General features: G+C 32.6%; 1 protein-coding gene across 1 annotated transcript in view; it reads left to right on the top strand.

Moving 5' to 3' along the window:
• Dcr-1 (Endoribonuclease Dcr-1) overlaps positions 1 to 22,318 on the top strand; it is a 78,427-nt gene extending 56,109 nt beyond the window's left edge. The window contains exons 22-28 of the mRNA XM_069840328.1: positions 1,395 to 2,237; positions 6,801 to 7,406; positions 11,843 to 12,074; positions 16,032 to 16,252; positions 17,598 to 17,763; positions 19,587 to 19,662; positions 20,604 to 22,318. Coding sequence (XP_069696429.1) covers positions 1,395 to 2,237; positions 6,801 to 7,406; positions 11,843 to 12,074; positions 16,032 to 16,252; positions 17,598 to 17,763; positions 19,587 to 19,662; positions 20,604 to 20,772 — 2,313 coding nt within the window. The 3' untranslated portion in view covers positions 20,773 to 22,318. The remainder of the gene's footprint in view (positions 1 to 1,394; positions 2,238 to 6,800; positions 7,407 to 11,842; positions 12,075 to 16,031; positions 16,253 to 17,597; positions 17,764 to 19,586; positions 19,663 to 20,603) is intronic.
• The last annotated feature ends 1,926 nt before the right edge of the window (positions 22,319 to 24,244 follow it).

Below are 24,244 nucleotides of genomic sequence, written 5' to 3'. Positions count from 1 at the left end.
AGGGGAGAGTCGGGTAGTATCGGACAGTGCGTTTCTTTCATCTACCACCATATGGTAGAGACTGGAGTAATCTTGCTCAGGATAGGGACCAATGGCGGGCTTATGTGAGGGCGGCAATGAACCTCCGGGTTCCTTAAAAGCCAGTAAGTAAGTAAGTAAGTAAGTAAGTAAGTATGAAAAATAAATAATTTGGACTTTGCCCCAAAATAGATGTGTCTCAAACTTTAAGATATATTGCACAGCAATCTTAGATCATAGAAAAAATTATTTTGGAGAATTGATTAAGAAGCTGAAAAAAAAAATTAAATTTTTTAAGTGTAATGTATCTAATCTACTGCAACTCCATTAGTGTTTACATTTCTCTATATGCTTACTGTCACTTTTGCTAATAAAATAGTAATCAAAAGACTCTAATCTGAAGAGAAATATATGTATTTTTTGTTCAATTAAAAATAGAAAAAAATAAGCAACAATAAACCTGGGAAATTCAACCAACACATAATGTAATCTGTTGAACTGTGCCTCTTGACTATGAAGCTATGCATGTTCGTTTTGATACAGTCCATTTTGAAAATACAAGTTCTTTAGATTCCTTTGAAATTAAGTTATATTTCTGCTGTTCTTTATCATCAGCCTGTGTTAAATTGATAACATTAGATAACATATAATGTTGGACAAATATTCTTAACAGCTCATCATCATCATCATCATCATCCATCATCATCATCATCATCATCCTTCACGAATTAGGCCTCTGTAGACCTGTTTCAGCCCCATCTAGCAGTCTTCTTAAAGGTCTTCCTGGTCGACGATGTCCTCTAGGTTTATACTGCATCATAATTTTTGGGATTCTTGAATTTTCCATTCTTCTTACATGATCTAGCCATTTAATTTGTATCTATTGATTTTTTCTTCTACTGACTCTACTTCTAATTGTTCTAAAATTTCTTCATTCCTTTTTCCATCTAAAAGAGTATATCCTGCTGTCCTCCTGAAAAATTTAATTTCCGTTGCTTTGATTCTGTTCATGTCTTTTTTCTTTAATGTCCAAATCTCACTTCAGTATAAAAGGGAGGGTAATGCTAGTGTATTATATATTTTTATTCTTGTAGATTTTTGTACTAATTTAGCTTTTAATGTATTGTTTATTATTCCTAGAATTTGTGTAAATTTGGTAATTTTCTTGTTCACAGCTTTTGATTTTGAGAAGATATTTCACAACCCAGATAATTGAATTCAATTACAAAATTTCAATTCTTAACAATTAAATGATATTATTCTGCTTACACATATTATATTCTATGATGTAGGTGCATTGCTAAAATCCCTAATAATTTAGACAATAAAGTAAACCACTAGAAATATTAAAATGCATTGCTTTGCTTTGTTATTAGGGATCATCTGGACTTCGAATTGAATTTAAGAGTGAAAATGTGGCAGAAGCAATTGAAGACGAACGAGAGGTTCAGAAACGTGAGCGGAGGCACGCTACCATTCGGCAAAACTCTGACTCATCTGGAAACGACGATGAGATTCCTTGGAACTGGGAGAAAGACAATGACGATGACTTACATAAACTTACAGAAAAATATATTGAACAATTTCATGAAGCCACAGAAAAAAACCGTAAATTTATTGAAGATAGTGGAACACTTATAAGAAGCAACCAACCTCTAGTGATAATTAGGAAAGGCAGTCAGCATTCCCCACAGAATCAGAATATAATGAGTGCCCCTGATGTGAACAAGCCTGAACCGAAACCTCCTGTCATGGATACCAAGAAAGCGTCACAAGAATTAATTCTGCCTTGCAATCAGTTCACCAGTCTTCAGATCACTACTGTAAAATTTAATCTAAAATTATCCCCAGAGAGAGCAGACAATAATGACAGCGGTCTGTCGGTGGATGGCAGTTCTGAGGAGTCAGAAGTCGAGGGAGTGGACAGCGTGCACAGTGAAGCATCAGATTCCGATGACACATGGAGAGAAAATGATCAGGATGAGGATATCATTAACAAATTCAGCTTTGATGCTCAGCCTGACTTACAAGGTCATCCAGGACCAAGTCCTAGTGTGATCCTACAGGCACTTACCATGTCAAATGCCAATGATGGAATCAACCTGGAACGTCTTGAGACAATTGGAGATTCATTTCTCAAGTATGCAATTACAACATATCTCTATTGCACATACGACAACATTCATGAGGGTAAACTGAGTCATCTCCGCTCGAAACAGGTAAGAATTATGGGTCACGTTTCTGAAAACTAAATAAGGCAGACAGTATATCAGGACTAGGCAGAAGTGGTGAATGAACAGTAAAGAATTCAGTCAGTAGGCCTGTGCATTCTCTGTCATTTTCTTTGTCACTCATCAGTGACATGCATTTCTCTTGCAATCCTTACTGCTTTCTGCACTATTGCCATAAAATGATTTCACAAATGTGATAAAAGTTTGCTGAAGCAGGATTGTGCCACATAGTACACATTAGAATAGCAACAGATGACTATGAAATATGTTGTTGTTTTCTAATGCCAGGCGTTTGACATTAAAGTCATTTGACCTCTTGCACTCCAATATTTTTCAAAGGTATTGTCATGGTCAGCCACTAAAGAGATTTTGAGGCGTTCCAATCCATTTCTTGATTAGAGTTGCACAATGGACAGTTAGGGGACTGATATATTTCAATTCTATGCAGGTGCTTGGCCAAACAGTCAATCTAAATGCAGCTACAGACGATTTGTATGGTAAATCGGGAATTAACTGTGGATTATGATGTAGAGAGTTCCATTTTTTCCCTTGAGATTGTGTTATGAAATATGAAATGTTTTTCCTGTCCCATTGTTCTTATTCTTGCAGAAAGAGAAATGAAGAAAGTGTGTTTCTTTGGGTATAGATTTAGAAAAGAAAGGTGACACACAAGCAAAAGGTAATGGGAGTATGTCTCCAATAGTCGCCACTTCTGGCTAGTCCTATTAAAACAGAAGACTTTTATTTTTAATTTACATTTTTAAACAAATTAGCTTATGGAATTAGCATTAGAGGATCTCCTATGTTGATATTTTAAATTATATCAATAAATATACATATTTCTTGAGGTCAAATTACAATCAGAAACTTATAAACTGCGTGCGCTTGCATGTTTCCCCCCCCCCCCAATAGCAGGTACATTGCATGTCATCTTATCAAAGGAATACCAGTGTATAGATAATTGTACAGTATGGACACTTCGCGTTGGTACCTTTGATGTAGCAGGACTGATTTCAATACCTTCAAACCAGTTTGAGCGTGAGATTCTGCTTTCTCCCTGGAGTTGGCACTGACATCACACCATCTAGCAGTCGACACAGTGAAAATATAATACATACAATTAATACATCTACGTACATTATGTACGCAAATAAAATAAATTGGATCGATGAAATAATAAATCCGTCATTAACTGTAATGTCTAGACTCCAGAGTTCCTTTATAATGAGAGTTGAGACATTGACTTCAACAACAATTAAAATATGTAATGATTTGATAGTGCTGAAAATGGAAAAACAAAACTCCTATGAGTAGTAAAACCATATACTTATATTATATCATATACAAATATTAAACGAATTTGATACGTAATTTTATAATGTATTATATTATTTTATAATATAATTTATGCTCGACCATGCCGAAATGTAGTAATTATACACCTGGTAGCAGACCTTTAATGCATGTCATTAAGGGTCAGGTCTTTCAGCCAATGACTGAGGTTACAACTGTTCAGCCAATGACAGGTCAGCTTTCTACCGTTATAAAACCGCAAGTATCGATTATTCTCGGACATGCAATCGAAAGAGAATTAGCGAAAAGTCACTGAGGCTGGAAATCCAATACTGTCGCAGAAGGTTATGTTCTGTTACTATAATAATTAGCGTTAATTGTAAATAATATTGAAATAAATTCAATCTGTCATCTCGTTTTTCAGTGTCTAATTTAATTTCAATGCTATCTCTGTAGGTTCTTATGGCCTAGCAAGGTCAATGTGGACATCTGTTCCTCGGAAAAAATCAATGCTTTCGCGTCTGCGCACATCTCACAACATACGGAACATTGCTCCAGGTTAGATACAATAAAATTAATAATATCAAGTTAGAAATATGGTCGAGCATAAAAAGTCGTATGAAACTCGCCTATAATGGTAATTAAGAAGCTCGTATGATAATTATGAAACTCGCGCTCGTTTCATAAATATCCATACTCGCTTCTTAATTACCTTCATTATAGGCTCGTTGCATAATGTACTATTATTATACCGTATATAAAACATAAAAAAAAAATATTTTTACAATTAGTTTGTCACTGAGAAATAAGGAAAAGCTGTTAACTTGAATTTATTTGAAGCAAAGCGTTACTGGATTATGCAATAAGGTAGGCGATGTTTGGATCCTGTGTCTCAACTCTTACACTCAATTATTGTATTGTATTGTATTTATTAACATTCCATGGTATTCATACATGCTTACAGCTAGAATATGGAACAAGTCAAAAAACGTAATACTATTATAAAATCTTAATTTATAGTCACAGTCTAGATGAAATATATACAGACGAGATTTACAATATAGTCTACTAGTACAACACATAGTTTTAGTATCAATTTCATGAAGTGTTATTGAATGTCATGAATTCACCTACAGAATAGAAGGCGTGAGAAATTAGGTACTTCTTTAATTTAGCCCTAAATAATTTTATGTTTTGAGTTTCATTTTTTATATCGATAGGGAGGCTATTAAAAATTTTTACTGCCATATAACGCACTCCTTTTTGATAGCATGATAACTTGCCGATGGAGTATGAAAGTCATTTTTTTGACGTGTATTTATGCTGTGAACTGTTGAATTAGTTACAAAGTTTTCACGATTACATACGAGGAAGTCTATTAATGAAAAGATATACTGACAAGCCATGGGCATTATTTGTAGTTTTTTTTAATAGTCCTACACAATTCCCTAGATTTCGCACCTACTATTATTCTAATTACTCTTTTTTTGTAATAGAAATATATTGTTACTATCTGTGGAATTTCCCCAGAATATTATTCCAAAACTCATTACCGAGTGGAAGTATGCAAAGTATATTGTTTTTAAGGTATTGATATTTACTATCTTTTGCATAGATCTAATAGCAAAACAAGCTGAATTTAGTTTGGGGGTAATTTATTTAATATGATTTTTCCAATTTAACACTTTATCGATTTTTAAGCCAAGAAATTTGGTTGTTGTTGTTTCTAATAGGGATCTATTGTTAATTATTGCGCTAGAAATTTGCGACGTTGAATTTGGACAGGATTTAAATTGAATTATGTTAGTTTTGTTACAATTTAATACTAATTTATTGACTGAGAACCAGTCACATATTTTGAAGAGAATTTCCTCTGTTGAAGATTGGAATGTGTTGGAGTTATTGGCTGTAATTACTATACTTGTGTCATCTACAAATAATATGGGATGACCTACATCTTTTATAAGGGGGGCAAGATCATTTATAAAGACTAGAAAAAGTAGGGGACCTAATATTGATCCTTGAGAAATTCCATTATTTATAGTTCCCCAAGTCGATGTAGATTTCATAGTTGTATTGATTTCAACTTTCTGTTCCCTATGTATGAGATATGAGTGAAACCATTGGTGTGCAACACCTTTAATTCCATAATAATCTAATTTATCTAGCAGCATTTTATGATTTATACAGTCAAATGCTTTGGATAAATCACAGAAAATCCCTCCAACTTGTAATTTTTTATTTACTGCCTCCAGAATTTTGTCAGTTAAACTAAATGTTGCATTTTCTGTGCCTTTATTTTTCTAAATCCAAATTGTTCTGGGACTAAAATGTTGTATCTTTCTAGATTATGATATAATCTTTTATACATTACTTTTTCAAAGATTTTGGAGAAGACTGGTAGAAGTGATATGGGTCTGTTTCTCCCTTTTTGAAGATAGGAATAATCTCTCGGGAAATACACCATTGAACATTGAATAGTTACATAAATAACTTAATGGCCCAGCTATAATATGTGAACTCACTTTTAATATTTTGCTTGTTATTTCATCATACCCTGAGGAGTTTTTTGACTTTAGATTTTTAATAATTGCAATTATTTCTTGTTTGTTTGTTGGAAATATTTGAATATTTGGGAATTTTGTCGGAAAATATTGTGTTAAAGAATCTAAACTGTTAGTAACATTATCTTGGGGGATGTTGAGGTTATCAGTTATTGTAAGAAAATATTTGTTAAATATGTTTGCAATTTCATTTGGGTCTGACGTTTTTGTATTGTTAGATATAAGATTATAGTTTGTTACTTTACTTTTTGATCGTCCACTTTCTTTTTTAATTATGTTCCAAGTTGTTTTGATTTTATTATCAGAGTTTTGTATTGTTGTATTATAGTGTAATTCTTTAGCTTTTTGAATTACTTTGTGTAATATTTTTGAATAATTTTTGTAGTGTTGTTTTAAGTTTGTATCATTACTATTTGTGCTCTGTATGTATAATGATCTCTTGGTTTTTGCATGAGATTTTAATACCTTGTGTAATCCATCTATTGTTACATATTATCTTAGCATGTGTTTGATTACACTAACCCCTAGCACTTAAAAGTTAAATGAAATGCCGGCGCACAGAGAAACAAAACAGGAAAATTCGCTCAGTGTCCATTTTATATAATCCCTATTCATTGGGAATAGCAGATAATTAAATGTAATTGAATTGTTAGTAGTTCATTACTGCTTTTAAATAGCTGTAACATTTTTGCAGGTTAGCAATCTCAACCTCTATCGACTTGGCCGACGTAAAGTATTTGGCGAAAGTATGATTGCTACAAAATTTGAACCTCATGATAATTGGTTGCCACCTTGTTACTATGTTCCGCGAGAGCTAGAACAAGCTTTAATAGAAGCTGGAGTTCCTGCCAGCCATTGGAACCAAGCAGACCTCCCTGCTCTTCGAGACCTGTCACGTGATGAGATCTGTGAACTTGTACGTGAACGGAGTGAAAAATTACGCAAGACCAGCACTGGAGAAGATGGCATTACTGAGGAAGTACTAATAACATCTGGGTCTTATTCCAACATTGAAAACCTTCCTTGCTTCATTCCATATAACCTCATTACTCAACACAGCATTCCAGACAAGAGTGTGGCCGATTGTGTTGAAGCATTAATAGGAGCATATCTGATAGCTTGTGGTCCACGTGGAGCTCTTCTGTTCATGGCATGGTTAGGAATTTGTGTACTTCCAAAGGAGGAAGTCTCATTTTCTGTTTCATACCCTGATATTGATCACTCAAGACCAGTGGGAAGTTTGTTGCCATTGAAAAGCAATAGTGAAGAAAACAGTGTAACTACAGTGAAATGGAAACAGGTATGCTGTATTCATATTTACCTTTTTATTTAAAATAATACAGTTATGTATATACTGGAACAACAGAACAAAATACATCAGTACATGAATAATGTGTAAAATTGCGAAGACATATATTTTGACACAATAAATACCACATCTAGTTTATTGACTGCAAATTTGAAAATACTTGTCTTCTTAAGGGAAGAGGATTGTATTTTTTAAAACTTTTTTCCTATTTCGTTTAAAATATTAAGTTTTTGTATGTAGAGAGCTCATAGCTGTAGCAACTCAACCAACTATAAATATATATATAAATATTTGGGGGGTCCAGATTTGAAAAGAATATACCCAATGCAGGATTTTACTAAAACCGATATATCTAAACCATTTTTAAAGATAGATTCAAACAATTTTTTGCAATGTACTTGCAAAAGCATGCTCTACAAACTGTCTGTAACAGAATTTTAATATTAATCCTATGTTTGTAAAATAAGCAATTAAAATTTAATAACACTTCTTTTTATATTTTTTTTTTTGCAAACAAACGGACGTATTTTTTTAATGAAATCAAGTAACAAAATTCTATTACAGAGAAAAGTTTCCTAATAGTCTAAATAATGTGTGTTCTAAATTTCATGCATGTATCTTTAATAGTTCAAAAATTATATTCATTTTTGTTCGGCAATGTAGCAAAAAAACGAAGTTACCGAAAACCGATCAAAGGTGGCGTGTGATTTAAAAATTCATAGCGCAGGAAGTTTAAAAATGCCGTCTCAACATCTGGTAGGGGCACAAATACCCACAAAATGTTATGCAATGCATTCCACACATATCAAAGAGTATTTTAATGAAAAAAAAAAAAAAATTTTTTTGAAAATTTAATTTACCGGAAACAACAATAAAAGGGGGCGAATTATTTTAAAATTCATAACGCAGGAAGTTTAAAAATGGCGTCTCAACACCCAACAAGTGCACAAATACCCACAAAATGCTGTGCTATGTGTTCCACACATATCACAGAGTATTAATTTTTTTTTTCTAAATTTACTCATTCTTGACCAAAAAATACCATCCTCTCCCCTTAAAAGAAAACGAGTCTGTAGTTGTTTCAGGACTGAATTTTATCAAATTCATACTGCATAGAATTTAAAAGTCTCCCTCGATAAATTTCTTCACTGCATTTCGTTATATCAGTCACTATATACTACCATTTATTTTTGCCAATTTCTCTGGTATTTACAGATCTATACTAGATTCGATTAGTTTTAAGGTATTTAAGTATATCTTTATTTTTCATATGACCCCACTTGGTGACTCCTACTGTTTGTTTCATGAACTTCATTTCATTAGCTTTTATTCTGTTTTCATTATACTGTTGTAGGGCCCAAGCTTCACTCCCATAGCAAAGAATAAGTCTTGCTGAAGTAAAAAAAGATGCAAATGCTTGTGTTTTTGCACTAAAGACTCTTTGGAAACTGATTTATGATGCCCAAACATTTGTTATATTTGGAAATTTTTTTCTGAAATATCCACTTCTTCCAGAAATGATAAATTGTATCCAAAGTACTTAAAAGCAATTACCCTTTCCAAAATGTTGTTCTCCAAACGGATTTTACAAACAATTTAATAGAATGGTTTTTGCATCTGCAAACTTATCAAGTGTAATGATGGTTCAATAACCTATAACAATATTATTTACAGTTGTGAATTGGTTTAATTAATTAATGTTTTCGACCAGTCATTGGTCATCTTCAGGTTAATTAGATACATAAGTAAATTTAAACACAAAAGTCTATTGAATATGATATATAGTGTTACAATATAAAAGACCGTGTGTTTACATAAGGTTAAAAGTTAAAATAATGGTTGGTAAAAAGTGTACACACTATAATAAAATAACAGGTGGCTAAGAATCAACATGTAATATAGGTTATTTTAACAAGATAATTACAATTTCATAGTATAAAATACAAGTTGACCAATTAGAACCATTTCACAAATATCTTGTTAAAATAACCTATGTTACATACTGATACCTAGCCGCCTGTTATTTTATTATAGTGTGTACACTTTTTACCAATCATTATTTTAAAAACGTAAAATTACTTAGTCATACGTTACACATCACACCAAAAAGTTCACAGTTAAACATCCTAGAACAATACGGAATATATAAACATACAACAACATACCCACAACATATACTTAACACACAATTACAGTTCAATACTCACACATTATTCGACGTCATGATACGTCATAACACACAAACAACCAGCCCTCACTATAAGAGCAACACATCCCCACCCCTACTATCGACAAATGCACATCGCAGAATTCAAGATCACCAGTAGTTCAGGAGACACTGAAGAAGATGTGACATAATGTCGAAACGGGCCATCTGTCGAAGGTAATATACTTTTTTTAAAATTGTAACACTTTTTAACGTATGAATAAGTAATTTTATGTTTTTAACAAACAAAGTGTTAACGTGAACTTTAATCAATGCATTATTTTAACTTTTAACCTGATATCAGTGAAAGTCTCAGGAATCTTCTATGCCACATCAATAAATTTAAAAATGCAGTTATATTATCAGACTCCAAAGCAGGTATTCTATCAATAGTCTCTAAACACACACCTTCATCTCAAAAACAGCAGAAATAACTAAAATGCTCTCTCAATTAATATCACTCAATAAAAGAATTGTATTCCAATGGATACCATCCCATTGTGGAATCCTGGGAAACGAGAATGCAGATGCTTTAGCAAAGAAGGGCAGCACTGCTACTTACAGACCTGTTACTAAATCTACATTTTACTCTGTGAAAAGATTTATTAAATCTACATACTTAAACTTTAACAAACAAAATTTGATAACACAATTTCAAGGGAAAAAATGGAACTCTCTGCGTCAAAATCCACAGTTAATTCCCGATTTACCACGAAAATCGTCTGTAGCTGCATTTAGATTGGCAACAGGCCATGATTGTTTGGCCAAACACCTGCATAGAATTGGAATATATCAGTCCCCTAACTGTCCATTGTGCAACTCAAACCAAGAAATGGATTCGGAACACCTCAAAATTTGTGCTTCAGTGGCTGGCCATGATAATATCTTTGAAAAATATTGAAGTGCAAGAGGTCAAATGACTTTATTGTCAAACGCCTGGCATTAGAAAACAACAACAACAACTTTTAACCTTATGTAAACATATGGTCTTTTATATTGTAACATTTTATACCATATTCAATTGACTTCTGAAACTTACAACTTTGTTTTAATAGACTGTGTCAATAAATTTTATCTCTGGTCGTTATGTTGTCTCAAATTATAATTGTAAAATAAAAAAGTGTGAACAATTGACTTTTGTGTTTAAATTTACTTATGTATCTAATTAACCTGAAGATGACCAATGACTGGTCGAAAACGTCAGTTAAACCAGTTCACATCTGTAAATAATATTGTTATGAGTTATTAATCTATCATCACACTTGATAAGCTTGCAGACGGAAAAATCATTTGTCACTTCTCGTTTCTGTGGGATGCATAAATTTCCATATACACATAATATGTATTGAAATAGGTTTGCATGCTCATACTGATTGTTGATATAATGCACACTATGCATATCGGATCTGTTACGGTAGGAAAATTAATAACAATATTAACATTAGTAAAATGTGTGTACAAAGTACATTTTAACAATTTATAACTATAGTCCCGTCGCTCTTATTTCTGGCAGCCAATCACGTTGCAGGTCGGCTACATTTAAACATATGCGTCTTGTGATTTGCTGATGATGACGTTATACATTTCCTAAGGCTTGATAAATACTTAATATAATCGCCCGCCATTTTGGCTCTTTCGTTGGCGTACGCAGAAAGCACACGAGAACGTTATTTGCCGCTCAATTATTTGCTCAATTACAGTGCGTTTGATTTATTATCATAGGAGCTACGACATGATAATGTTTAATGGTGTGGCAAATAGACTACTTGTCTGGTAGCTCGGCAACGAAAGAACAAAAGTGGCGAACGATACTAGCTACCTAGACTTTATATAGCCTTCACTTCCTGAGACGTAAGCAAAGAGGAGGAGTCACACCAGGAATAAGAGCATTACGACTATAATTTTCTGTTCTTGCAATACACCTCATAAAACTTCAGGTGTGGTTAATGATAACCTCACCAAAGGCTGTAAACATTCTGTTTATCAGACAGTGATGGCACAAATCGAACAACATTGGGCAGGAATCCTGTGACATATTCCAGAATTTCGCTTGTTTTTAGGAGCACAGATTCGTTTTCAGACAGCGAAATTGTTATTTTTCTCTTTTACCAACTCATTTATTATGATGGCACTATGATATTTGAACAAGTTCGAAGTATTCTATACAAATAATTATGCTTTTATCATTATTTATAAGTCAATAAATAACATTTTATTTTAGGTGAGATATGGAACACTGAAGGCACCCAGATCACCCCTGTTGAGGAATGTGAGTAATCCAGAGGCTGAACTAAAGAAACTGCTGGATGGTTATGAAGTGTTTGAACGACGTATTGGCTACAAGTTCAGAGACAGAAGCTACTTGCTGCAGTCACTCACTCACGCTTCTTACTCTCCAAATAGACTTACTGACTGCTACCAGAGACTGGAGTTCTTGGGAGATGCTGTGCTAGGTATACTCATTCACATGAAAAGTATAATTAGACTAGACGGCATTTCGGAAGGCAGTCAGCTGCTATATGCGCTGTAGCATTTCTGGTATGTGACATCACAAGCTTTACAGTAGAACCAATTGGAATCAGTCTGTAAAAAGTACTTCCAGAGTTTGTTTGTTCACGTGTGAGTGTTTCAATACATTGAATAAGTAAAACTAACATTTACTGTGTGTGTGTAAGATAAATAAATGGAAGAAGAGACTGTAAAAGACAAGTATTGCACAGGCAGGCGCAGAAAATAGTGTTTAAGCTGTAGCCTATAATTATTTTAAAAACGTTGATGAGCAGAACGCTGTCGGCCATCTTGATGCTGGCTGCAACATTGCCAGCATGCAAGAAACAACTGCAGAAGCATGTGGTGTGGGATTGAGAAACGTGCAAAGAATATTGTTAGTGAAGGAAAGAGGGTTTGTTTGGTGTCATGCTTACAGTAATCAACAGCTAAGGTCATTATTGTCTTTTGATAATTTAAATTCTCTCCTGCGCTATTTATATTGCACGTGCTCGTGAAGTACGATGTGGCAATGTTGTACGCTGCCTTGCTCTCTCTATCTGTGTCTCTCGATGCAAACGCTAGCTAACAGACTACCTACCGCCTTCCAAATTTCAATTGACTCTAGTATAATGTGTGTATATATAACCCCATTTTTCTCGAAAACTATATGACACTGCGAATTCATGAAAAAAATTTCGTGACCAAAACCTATATAAAGAATTGATTGTTGGTAGTTCCATTTTCCAGGACAAACCAGAATTAGGGGTACCCAGGGTCGACTTTGAATTTTCAAATGAGAACCTAATTCATGAACAAGGAAGTTCAATAGCTCTTTATCCTTGTGGTTTGTAATTTAGTACTATTTTCTATAGTCTATTATTGTTCATTCTTAAAATATAATAGTTGTGTTTTTGTTGTGTAATAGTTTCTTCTAAATTACATATATTTTGTTATTCACAGATATCTAATAATAATAATAATAATAATATTTATTAATACTATACACTTGAGCTACATTAGGCATTGCAGCCCGAAAGAGCAGAAGCTCGTGCTCGGGCGCAGTTCAGATCAGTTATACAAAATATATCACAAAATTACGAGAGTTCATTGAGCACAATCACATTAATAAATGGTAAAATACATACAGCATGTAATAATAGGGTCTATATACAAATAGAAAATACAAAAGTACATGAATATTAGAGTATCAATTTTTAACTCAATTAGCTTAAACAATTAAATAATTAATCTGATTTGTTTCTTAAATCTATGTGTGTTAAGTGTACTTAGCTCAGGGTAAGCTCTAATTAATGTATTATATATTTTGGGTCCAAAATTTCTGCTGTGTTTTAATCCAGCAGTTGTGTGGCATGTGGGAGTATTTAGAAAGAAACTGTAGTTTTGTCTCGTCTGGTATTCATGAAGATCAAATTTAAATTTATTGTGATTTTTATGGAAGTAAATCAGCAATTTTTGTTTATAAATTTGTTCTAGATTTGATACACCAAATTCCTGAAAAATTAATTTTGTTGGGTAATCAAAAGGTTTATATAGACAAATTTTGATAATTCTTTTTTGGAGCAGATTTAAAGGACGGAGAGTCGATTTTGCGATTCCTCCCCAACCTAAAATACCATACTGAATTATTGATTGAAACAGAGCTAAGTACACAGTACGCAGAACATAAACAGGTAAATAAGAGTGTAGAATGGAAAATTTGTGGATTGTTGCTGTTTTCGTCTAAACTAGTAACATCAGTTACTGCTCTCAAAAAGTTAATTTCTGTAGTTTCTATTCTTCTTTTATCCTTTTTCTTTATTGTCTTGTTCTCGCAGCTATACAGGGTGATTCAGATCACCTGTAACTGTCATTTATTTCGGAAACTAGTGCATTAAAAGTTTCGAGGAAAGAATATTTATAACTAAACCACATGTGAACTTTCACTTGAGCTTGATTTCATTAATCAGCTCTAACAGGAAGTAGGGTCAGTGGCGTATCACTTTAAAATTTCAAATGGGAGTCTGGGTCAAATAGGGTACCATTTGATAGAGCTCTTCAAAACAAACAACTTTCATAGGAAACGTTCTTACCAATTCCTACTTTTTCAATGAGAAAACGTACAAAAAGATAAGAAGACGAGTTACGGGTGTGTTCTGCTCAGAATGGCAGACAGTTTGAACATTTATAAAAATTAATGGAATTGTCCAGTCTTTCAGTAAAATGTCAACATTAATTGTCTTGTTTACATTTTCGTCTTTTAACATTTCTTAATATTGATGGCATTAGTCCACATCTGTGGAGTAACGGTTAGAGCGTCTAGCCGCGAAACCAGGTGGCCCGGGTTCGATTCCCGGTCGGGGCAAGTTACCTGATTGAGGTTTTTTCCGGGGTTTTCCCTCAACCCAATATGAGCAAATGCTGGGTAACTTTCGGTGTTGGACTCCGGACCCATTTCACCGGCATTATCACCTTCATCTCATTCAGACGCTAAATAACCTAAGCTGTTGATAAAGCGTCGTAAAATAACCCAATAAAATAATAAAAAAATAATAATTGATGGCATTATGTTTTTATACGTTTTCTCATTGAAAGAGTAGGAATTGGTAAAAACGTTTCCTATGAAAGTTGTTTGTTTTGAAGAGCTCTATCAAATGGTACCTTATTTGACCTTGACTCCCATTTGAAATTTTAAAGTGATACGCCACTGACCCTACTTCCTGTTAGAGCTGATTGATGAAATCAAGCTCGAGTGAAAGTTCACATGTGGTTTAGTCATAAATATTTTTTTTCTCGAAAATTTTAATGCACTAGATTCCGAAATAAATTACTTACGTGTGGTCCGAATCACCCATTGCTTTTTCGTACGTTTTCTCATTGAAAGAATAGGAATTAATAAAAACGTTTCCTATGAAAGTTGATTGTTTTGAAGAGTTCTATCAAATGGTACCCTATTTGACCCAGACTCCCATTTGAAATTTTAAAGCGATACGCCACTGACCCTACTTCCAGTTGGAGCTGATTGACAAAATTAAGCTCAAGTGGAAGTTCACATGTGGTTTAGTAATAAATATTTTTTTCTAGAGAATGTTAATGCATTAGTTTCCGAAATAAATTACTGTTATGGGTGGTCTGAATCAGCCTGTACATCAGTGTCAGAGTTGCTAAGACTTTATAGAATTTTATTTGTGTATTTGTTTGTGTTTTTTGTCATAAAGATTTTCTAATATTCTCACATATTCTTTCAAATTTGTTTAGTTTAATATCTGTATCTTCACTGCAGTCTTGTGATATATTGAAGCTTAAATAGTTAAAATTCTAAACCTGTTCAATTGATTTATCATTAATAACTAATTTGCATCTGATAGAATTTTCCCCTGAAAGGTCTGTGACCTGTATTTGAGAATTAACTGTGGAATTCCGTCCCTGTCCGTTCTCCATACATGTTGGATCCAGTCACATCTGTATTTCTCAGTTTCTTTTACTGATAATCTGGGCTCAGCTTTTAGTTCCTGATGGATGTCTTCATTTATGTTAGTAATCTTGGTGTGTGTATTGTTTTCTTTAAAATGTTTATTTCTGCTGCTGTGATCCTTGATTCAAGTCCATATTTCACATCCATGTTATTATTGTTATTATTATTATTATTATTATTATTATTATTATTATTATTATTATTATTATCACTACTGTTGTCACTGCTATGACTGCCATCACTGTTACCACCACCACTAATTGCTTACAGAAGTATTTTTCACATAATTTCTTCCTACTTCAAAAGGGCCTTTGTTGCTATAGAGTTAAATTTACTTTTGTTAACAGTAATTGAAAATACTGAAAATATGTACGTAAAGTTGGTTTTATTTTATTGCTAGTACTCTTTAGGTCCAAACTGAAAATAATGTTATGCTTTTGTGCTGCAGACTATCTTATAACACGCCATCTCTACGAGGATTCACGTCAGCATTCCCCTGGTGCTCTGACTGATCTTCGTTCTGCCTTGGTTAACAACACTATATTTGCATCTCTTGCTGTCCGGTATGGATTTCATAAATATTTTCGACATCTCTCACCTGGACTCAATGAAGTAGTGGATCGTTTTGTACGCATTCAAGAAGAAAATGGCCATACCATAAGCGAAGAGGTGAGTATAAATGAATCGCACTTTTTAGAAAGAAACTAAATAAAAATTTGCCATTTTTATTTTTACTAATGAAATGATTATACTGTTTTCACTGAAAGAAAAATCCTAATGTAAACATAAGCACGTTGCTGTCATACCCGTGATTGGCTCCCAGTCGAAACACTCGAATGACGCAGGAAAATATAGTTCGTATTTGGAAACCATAATCTTGTATTATTTGACAATAAAAAATTGAATTCTAGTCGTTAAATATGATGAAATATATAACTTCAGTCATATTTAAAACTCTATGTAAAAGAAAGCTACTTTTATATTTTGTTACATACTATGAATGCGGATGAATGCCAACAGTAATACCGAGGTAGACTAGTCTGTTCTTGTAACAAGCTGGCGTCACGTAACCACGTGGTACTAAAATATGGCTTCTGCATCCTCGGTGTGTGTGGTTATTAAACATAGGAGTGGAAACCCTCTGAAAAGCGGTGAAAAACAAATAATCTTAAATGTATATAATAAGTGAGTTTTAATTACAGTAATTATAGAGTGAAAGTTTCCTAAGCAAACAAATGCATAGTAGTGAGGTTAGGCCTACTTGACGAGTAACGGGAAATGTTTAACATGAAACAGAATGTACAACAGTAGGCGGGAACACATACTGAGAATCTATGGCGCCAAACAGCGGCCAATGAAGCCTCACTTTAGTCACGTGCTATTGTTTACATTAGGATTTTTCTTACAGCGAAAAGATTATAGTATATAGAACCCCTTTTTAACGAATCTCTGAGGGATTACTTTTTTTTTCCCCCTTAAAAGGGGAGTTAACATAAAATGGGCTAAAATAACTGATACTAACATGTGTTACATACCAAACATTATAATTTTTTAATTAGGTCTACGATTATTATTTACACAATACATTTCATTATAATATTTTCTGACTCTTCAAATGGTGAGGCACAAATGTTTTTCCATTTGGTTGAATCTGAAACACACTGAAACTCGACATTGAAAATTTCCTCTTTCTTCTTCATTATTCCCCATTAGATATGAAAGTAATGACCTGAAACATTAAAAATTCGTAATGAAAAATGGACTATATTTTATTCTTTAATGAAAATTATTATTAAATTTGAATTATTGATTAGTACGCTGTGCATGTATTGCATCTCCAAAATGAAGCAGCTACACCTACTGTCAATAAATAAGTTTATTTCATCTTCTCCTGAATGTAATGTTCCTCTGGTCTTTGTTAATGGGTCTTTGATATTCCCGTCTACTAATAAGAAAATTTACAAGTTTTGCGATTTTTTTTTTTTTACTTCATAGACAAATTGTTTATTTTCAGTATTACCTCATTGAGGAGGAAGAATGCGAGGAAGCTGAAGATGTGGAAGTTCCAAAGGCTCTTGGTGATGTTTTTGAATCTGTTGCCGGTGCCATCTTTCTGGACAGTGGAATGTCCCTTGATGCTGTATGGAGAGTGTATTATCGTATGATGAAGACAGAGATAGGTACGAATAGTTGTTCATTGAAATTGAATATATATAGTATATAAATAAGAAGGCAGATTTTTCAAAGTTTATATTTTGTTATAGCATTGATATATATACGGGCTATTCCATATGAAATCGATCAGTAAAAAACCTCGCATTTTTTTAATACTCTAATTTTTTCCCTATTTATACAAGGTGCTGAGGAGAGTGCATTTTCAAAAATATACAATCGAAAGTCAAACGGTTTTCGTATTATTGAGCGACAAATTTAGCGTATTTTATAAAAACAAGCCTCTTTCAGCGCTCAGAACTCTGGAACCATTTACTGCAGAACATTGAACGGGAGCTCATTTTGAAGCTGACATTTGATAGGTTATGTTAAGAAGTAATCCTTATTTTTATTGTATACAGAGAGACATATAATCTGATTTTACTTACTTTTAGGCTTTTTGCCGATTTGTAAAAATGTAAAAAAATATTGAGGAAAAAACCTTGCATTATTAAGAGAGATTCGGCATTGTTTGCTTAGTGGCTTGTCAATAAGTTTCGAGGGTATTAAATAAATTATTTTCACACGCCTGGACTTGAACGGCGCAGTACTGCACGCACTGGCCGAGAGCTGAAGATAAGCGAGCGTTGGGCGTCATTTTACTCCTGTATTTATGAAAACTTGTGATAAAGCTAGCCCAGCTATGCGCTACTAGACGAAACATCACGTGTTTATGTCTCCTGGCCTTGCTTGTCTCGGCTAACTCCCACCTCACAATCAGCTGGTTACTTCACGCGCGTACTATTTATTTTCTTTATTTGATATTTTCAATACTTTGTTATTAACGGTGCACCAGTAAAAAATATATGTTTATTTGTACTTTCAATGTGGAATCTAACCATACATTTTAAAAATATTTTTTCGTGGTCAAAGGCGTCTTAATGAAGAAAAATCTAAATTTCTCCATTTCCATAAAAAGTAAGAAAAACTATTTACATGTCAATATAAACTTTAATTTCTCAGCATCAAAATAAACCATGATTTTGATCATTGGGTGAAAGGGTTTCGGAGCTACAACAGTTTAAAGTTGCTAATTTTATGAAAATACGATAAATTTAAATATTTTTAATTTAAACACTATGAACTTCTGATGCCTCAAACTTTGCACAAAGCATTGTATCACAGTTGTCAACGGACAGATAAAGTTTCATTGTATTTAAAAATTGCAAGGTCAATTTTCTCTATATTTCGGTCGATTTGAGATGGAATAGCCCGTACTGTATACTGAGCAAAGTGAAGGACATTCCTCTTACAAATCTATTATGCTGCAGTATTGTATGAAGCAATCATAGCCTTGCCCACAGGAGTTGCGAAGCCTGATTAGTCTAATATGTAGCTAGTCGGTGATGTATGCAATGGACGGGGAAAGGAACTGCCACCCTACCCCATTATCTCTTGGCCTAGTTGCCTCATAAGTGGTCCCTTGTTGGTATCACTTGTGAGGTTCAGACCTGATTTCGGACAGTTGGCTAAACAACAACGCAATACTGTTTCTGTGTAAGTTTTTGCTGTTAACCCAGATAAGACTGACGTCCTATATATAGGACCTGGACGTTTTATTTTTTTAACATTGCTGTGTAAGATTTTCATAATCGGCAATCATGATACCATAATCCTTATGTGTTATAAATTGCCTCCAATTTTTTTTCTTATATTTAGTCTGTCATAGTCAATGTTATTATCATATTTGTGTGAAACGTCTGGTGTCCTATATGTAGGACGTCAGTCTTATCTGGGTTAAATAAAAATTTACAGTAAATTTGTATTCCGTAATAATATTCTTGTTTTGCAGAACAATTCAGTACTAATGTACCCAAGAGTCCCATTCGTGAATTGCTCGAACTTGAGCCTGAAACTGCAAAATTTGGGTAAGTGTATTTTGTTACTGAACTTTGTAATTTGAAAATAGTTATATCAATAAATATGACAGGTAAATATAGTTAGACCAGATATAATTATGTAATAAAAATTGTTTTCTATTATTCTTCATACATCATAGTGTTGATGAAAAGAGTTCAGAATTTTTCTGTAAACATAATCTTTTGTGCGAGATCGTGCGTATTTGCTTGGTTTCCACACAAAACCAATCCGCGGAAAGTCTAAAATTCCACATTCAGTATTCCCAACCTAACACACATAACAATTTCCCTCTTCTTACCGCTTAAGTGACATATTCATTTTACTGCTTTAGGCTTTTAACATATTATTTTTAGAGACGTTCAATATAGTAATAATTATAAATTGGAAACTTACCACTGCAATTTCACCTAAATTGCACTGTTAATTATTGTTTTCAAATATTTGCAAAAATTAAGTAAACTCTACAACTCCACTAAAGTTACTGCATTCGTGATGCAAGTAACTTAAAGAAGCCGTGAAAAAATCAACAAGATTCCAGACTCATCATAGACTGGGGGAAAAAAAACACAGACGTATATCACGGCCTGCTGGAGTATAGTAAGCACAGAAAACATTTTAAAGCAACAATGTTGAAGATAGATATTTTTGTTTTCCAAAATTGCCGTCATTAAACAGAAACCAAGATGGAGATTTCATTGCAGCTAATTAGAAATTCCTCTGTCAGGTATGTAATAAACGATCTTCGCACAAAATAATGTACGATAGACGAGCAGTATGTTTTCTTTCAATTCTCGGAAATTAAAAAAGCTCAACTACGTTTCGCTTTTTCAAACTTTTCCTCGAACATGAAAACTTCAACATACCGCTCTTGTAACGCATATTACTATTAAAGTGACATTTGTTGACAGTTTCTATTAGCGATTAATACTTCATATTGTATTATTTGTAGAAAACCAGAAAAACTAGCTGATGGAAGACGAGTGCGGGTGACAGTGGAAGTGTTCGGTAAGGGCACCTTTAAAGGAATTGGACGCAATTATCGCATTGCTAAATGCACTGCGGCTAAATGTGCTCTTAAACAGCTGAAGAAGAAGGGCCTCCTGTCCAGAAAAATGTGACATAATAGTAGGATTCTGTAAGTAGAAATTAGCGATACATCATATTGGTAACCGTTGTCATTTTAGGGCTTGTGCAATAATGTATTTTTATTTTTTTCATGATGTTATCTTCGTGTACGATCATTTTCTCATTGTCATTGTCTCAAGCCATCAGATGACATATACCGTATTTGTTTTGCAATAAAATAATACTTAGAAAGAGATACTTCCCAATAATATGTAATGATTCATATTTAGTATTTTAATGTCTTAAGTCACTGAGTTTAAAATTTAATTGTAATTAATTGTTACAAGTATAAGATACGTTCTGAGGCCAGATTTGTGCATTTATTACATGTATGATGTCTGTTTTTTTTTCTTTGACAAAGCACCAGATAGTGAATTTTCTACAATTGTATGTGATATATAATAACAAATTAGCAGAAAATGGACACCTAACATAAGGAACTTGAATACATTTGTAAAGATACTTAAATTTATCTTAAAGATGAAGTTTAAGGAAACTTTTATGACAGAACTATTTCATCATAAAATTAGGATATTATAAATACTGGAACAGTTGCTCATTTCTGTATTATATTTCCTATATCTTGTAAATTGAAGGAAATTTTAGTCATTCTACAGTTAATATGCACGTGCACAAAAATTTTTCACTTATGATTTTGTGTGAAATTAGGTTTTTGTTAACATTTTATTAACGACAAAAAATATCTGTGGTCAGTGTTAAAACATTTATCATGTCAGAGTTTTTAGTCCATAAATATCAAAAAGAGTAATTTATGGAATATGAGGCACAATGTTTTTTCTCTCTCTCTCTCTCTCTCTCTCTCCCCCTGCAGTGCTCAGATTTTGAAAATCGAACAGTATTGTTCCTTAAAATTACAGCACTGGATTTTATTCTATGTCATATTTTCTTTTGGGCAGTATTAGAAAGAGATGCTGGCAATTTTTCTGTTAGTACATTAATTCAACCTTCCACTGCTTCAGACAGATATCTTCACTTATCGACTGGTTTTGAAAAAGAAAAGAACTTATAAGATGGTCATTCACATTATTTCATTTAGTATCTCCAAATAATTTATATTTTATAAACCCATTTTGATTAAGATTGATGTACATATATAAGGCAAGTTATTCGGTTGCACATGGCATTGATAAATGTATGATGAGTGCACTGCTTGAGTAATCAATTAAAGACAGCTACTTAACCATTCAAAACTTTTAGTCAATTGACAGCTCTTCTTCATATACAGGGTGATTCACGAGGAGTTACCGCCACTTATGTAGCTTATTTTCGAAGACATTCTGAGCAAAAACTGTTACAAATTTAAAAGGCATGATGGGACCGATAAGCTAATTTTCAATAATAACAATCAAAGTTTTAACATATACCGTCTATGCTTATCCATTTAACAAATTTATTGGTTTTACAATAATTTGTTACATTTATTTGATTTTGAACGTTTTCGGCTCTATTGAGCCATCTTCAGAGTCATTTATGTCCATATGCATGAGAAAGGTACACATATATGCCATACAAATAAATGACCAAATAACATCAATAACATATCATTCTATAAAAGTGATTAAACATGTGGCAACATTAAAACATTACTGACTATGTAAGCCATAATCAAGGTGTTAAAATTATTATTGTTGTAATTATTACATGCTAAATTTAAAATTATAAAATTATGATACAGTTGTAATTAAACGGGTTGAAGTCTATAATTTTAAATTTAGCATGTAATAATTACAATAATAATAATTTTAACACCTTGATTATAAAATTATGATACAGTTGTAATTAAACAGGTTGAAGTCTATAATTTTAAATTTAGCATGTAATAATTACAACAATAATAATTTTAACACCTTGATTATAAAATTATGATACAGTTGTAATTAAACGGTTTGAAGTCTATAATTTTAAATTTAGCATGTAATAATTACAATAATAATAATTTTAACACCTTGATTATAAAATTATGATACAGTTGTAATTAAACGGGTTGAAGTCTATAATTTTAAATTTAGCATGTAATAATTACAACAATAATAATTTTAACACCTTGATTATAAAATTATGATACAGTTGTAATTAAACGGGTTGAAGTCTATAATTTTAAATTTAGCATGTAATAATTACAATAATAATAATTTTAACACCTTGATTATAAAATTATGATACAGTTGTAATTAAACGGGTTGAAGTTTATAATTTTAAATTTAGCATGTAATAATTACAACAATAATAATTTTAACACCTTGATTATAAAATTATGATACAGTTGTAATTAAACGGGTTGAAGTCTATAATTTTAAATTTAGCATGTAATAATTACAATAATAATAATTTTAACACCTTGATTATAAAATTATGATACAGTTGTAATTAAACGGGTTGAAGTTTATAATTTTAAATTTAGCATGTAATAATTACAACAATAATAATTTTAACACCTTGATTATAAAATTATGATACAGTTGTAATTAAACGGGTTGAAGTCTATAATTTTAAATTTAGCATGTAATAATTACAATAATAATAATTTTAACACCTTGATTATAAAATTATGATACAGTTGTAATTAAACGGGTTGAAGTTTATAATTTTAAATTTAGCATGTAATAATTACAACAATAATAATTTTAACACCTTGATTATGGCTTACATAGTCAGTTTTGTACAGTAATGTTTTAATGTTGCCACATGTTTAATCACTTTTATAGAATGATATGTTATTGATGTTATTTGGTCATTTATTTGTATGGCATATATGTGTACCTTTCTCATGCATATGGACATAAATGACTCTGAAGATGGCTCAATAGAGCCGAAAACGTTCAAAGTCAAATAAATGTAACAAATTATTGTAAAACCAATATATTTGTTAAATGGATAAGCATAGACGGTATATGTTAAAACTTTGATTGTTATTATTAAAAACTGTTATATAAACGTGGGTCCTCAATTTTCAGAGTTACACTAATGTGAAGTTGTTAAAAAATACCTTTTTTCTTTAGTTATAATTTTGAAGAATTTTGAAGTATTAATTTCTTTTATATCAATGTATTATGAAATTGTGTCTTAATGTTACGCCACATCAGAGAATTATTTATTAATTCATTTATTTATTCATTCAAATGCAGTGGGATTTGACAGTTTGTCGTTTCCCATAAATACTGATAAACCATCAGAAACACAATAAAAATCAATTTATAGAGTTTTGCTCTTGCTCCCCAGTATCTGTCATGTAGCATAATATGTGGTCTCTGTCCATGTTGTTGTTTGTATTACAAAGTGAGCAGCGGGTGCTGTCATAAATTATAAGCCAGAAGAGTTGAGTTGCAAGGCAGTCATGCCTTGTATTCAAGCGAAAGTATGCAAAAGCTTCTTTCCTGGGTGCATCTGGTGTGATTGGGTTATGTTTCTCCTCACACCTATATATGACAATCAGTTCTATCCAAT

The sequence above is a fragment of the Periplaneta americana genome, chromosome 11 (genome assembly GCF_040183065.1).
Source record: "Periplaneta americana isolate PAMFEO1 chromosome 11, P.americana_PAMFEO1_priV1, whole genome shotgun sequence".
NCBI classification, from domain to species: Eukaryota; Metazoa; Arthropoda; class Insecta; order Blattodea; family Blattidae; genus Periplaneta; species Periplaneta americana.
The sequence above is the reverse complement of the archived record's forward strand: the minus strand, read 5'-3'. Positions and strand labels throughout refer to the sequence as shown.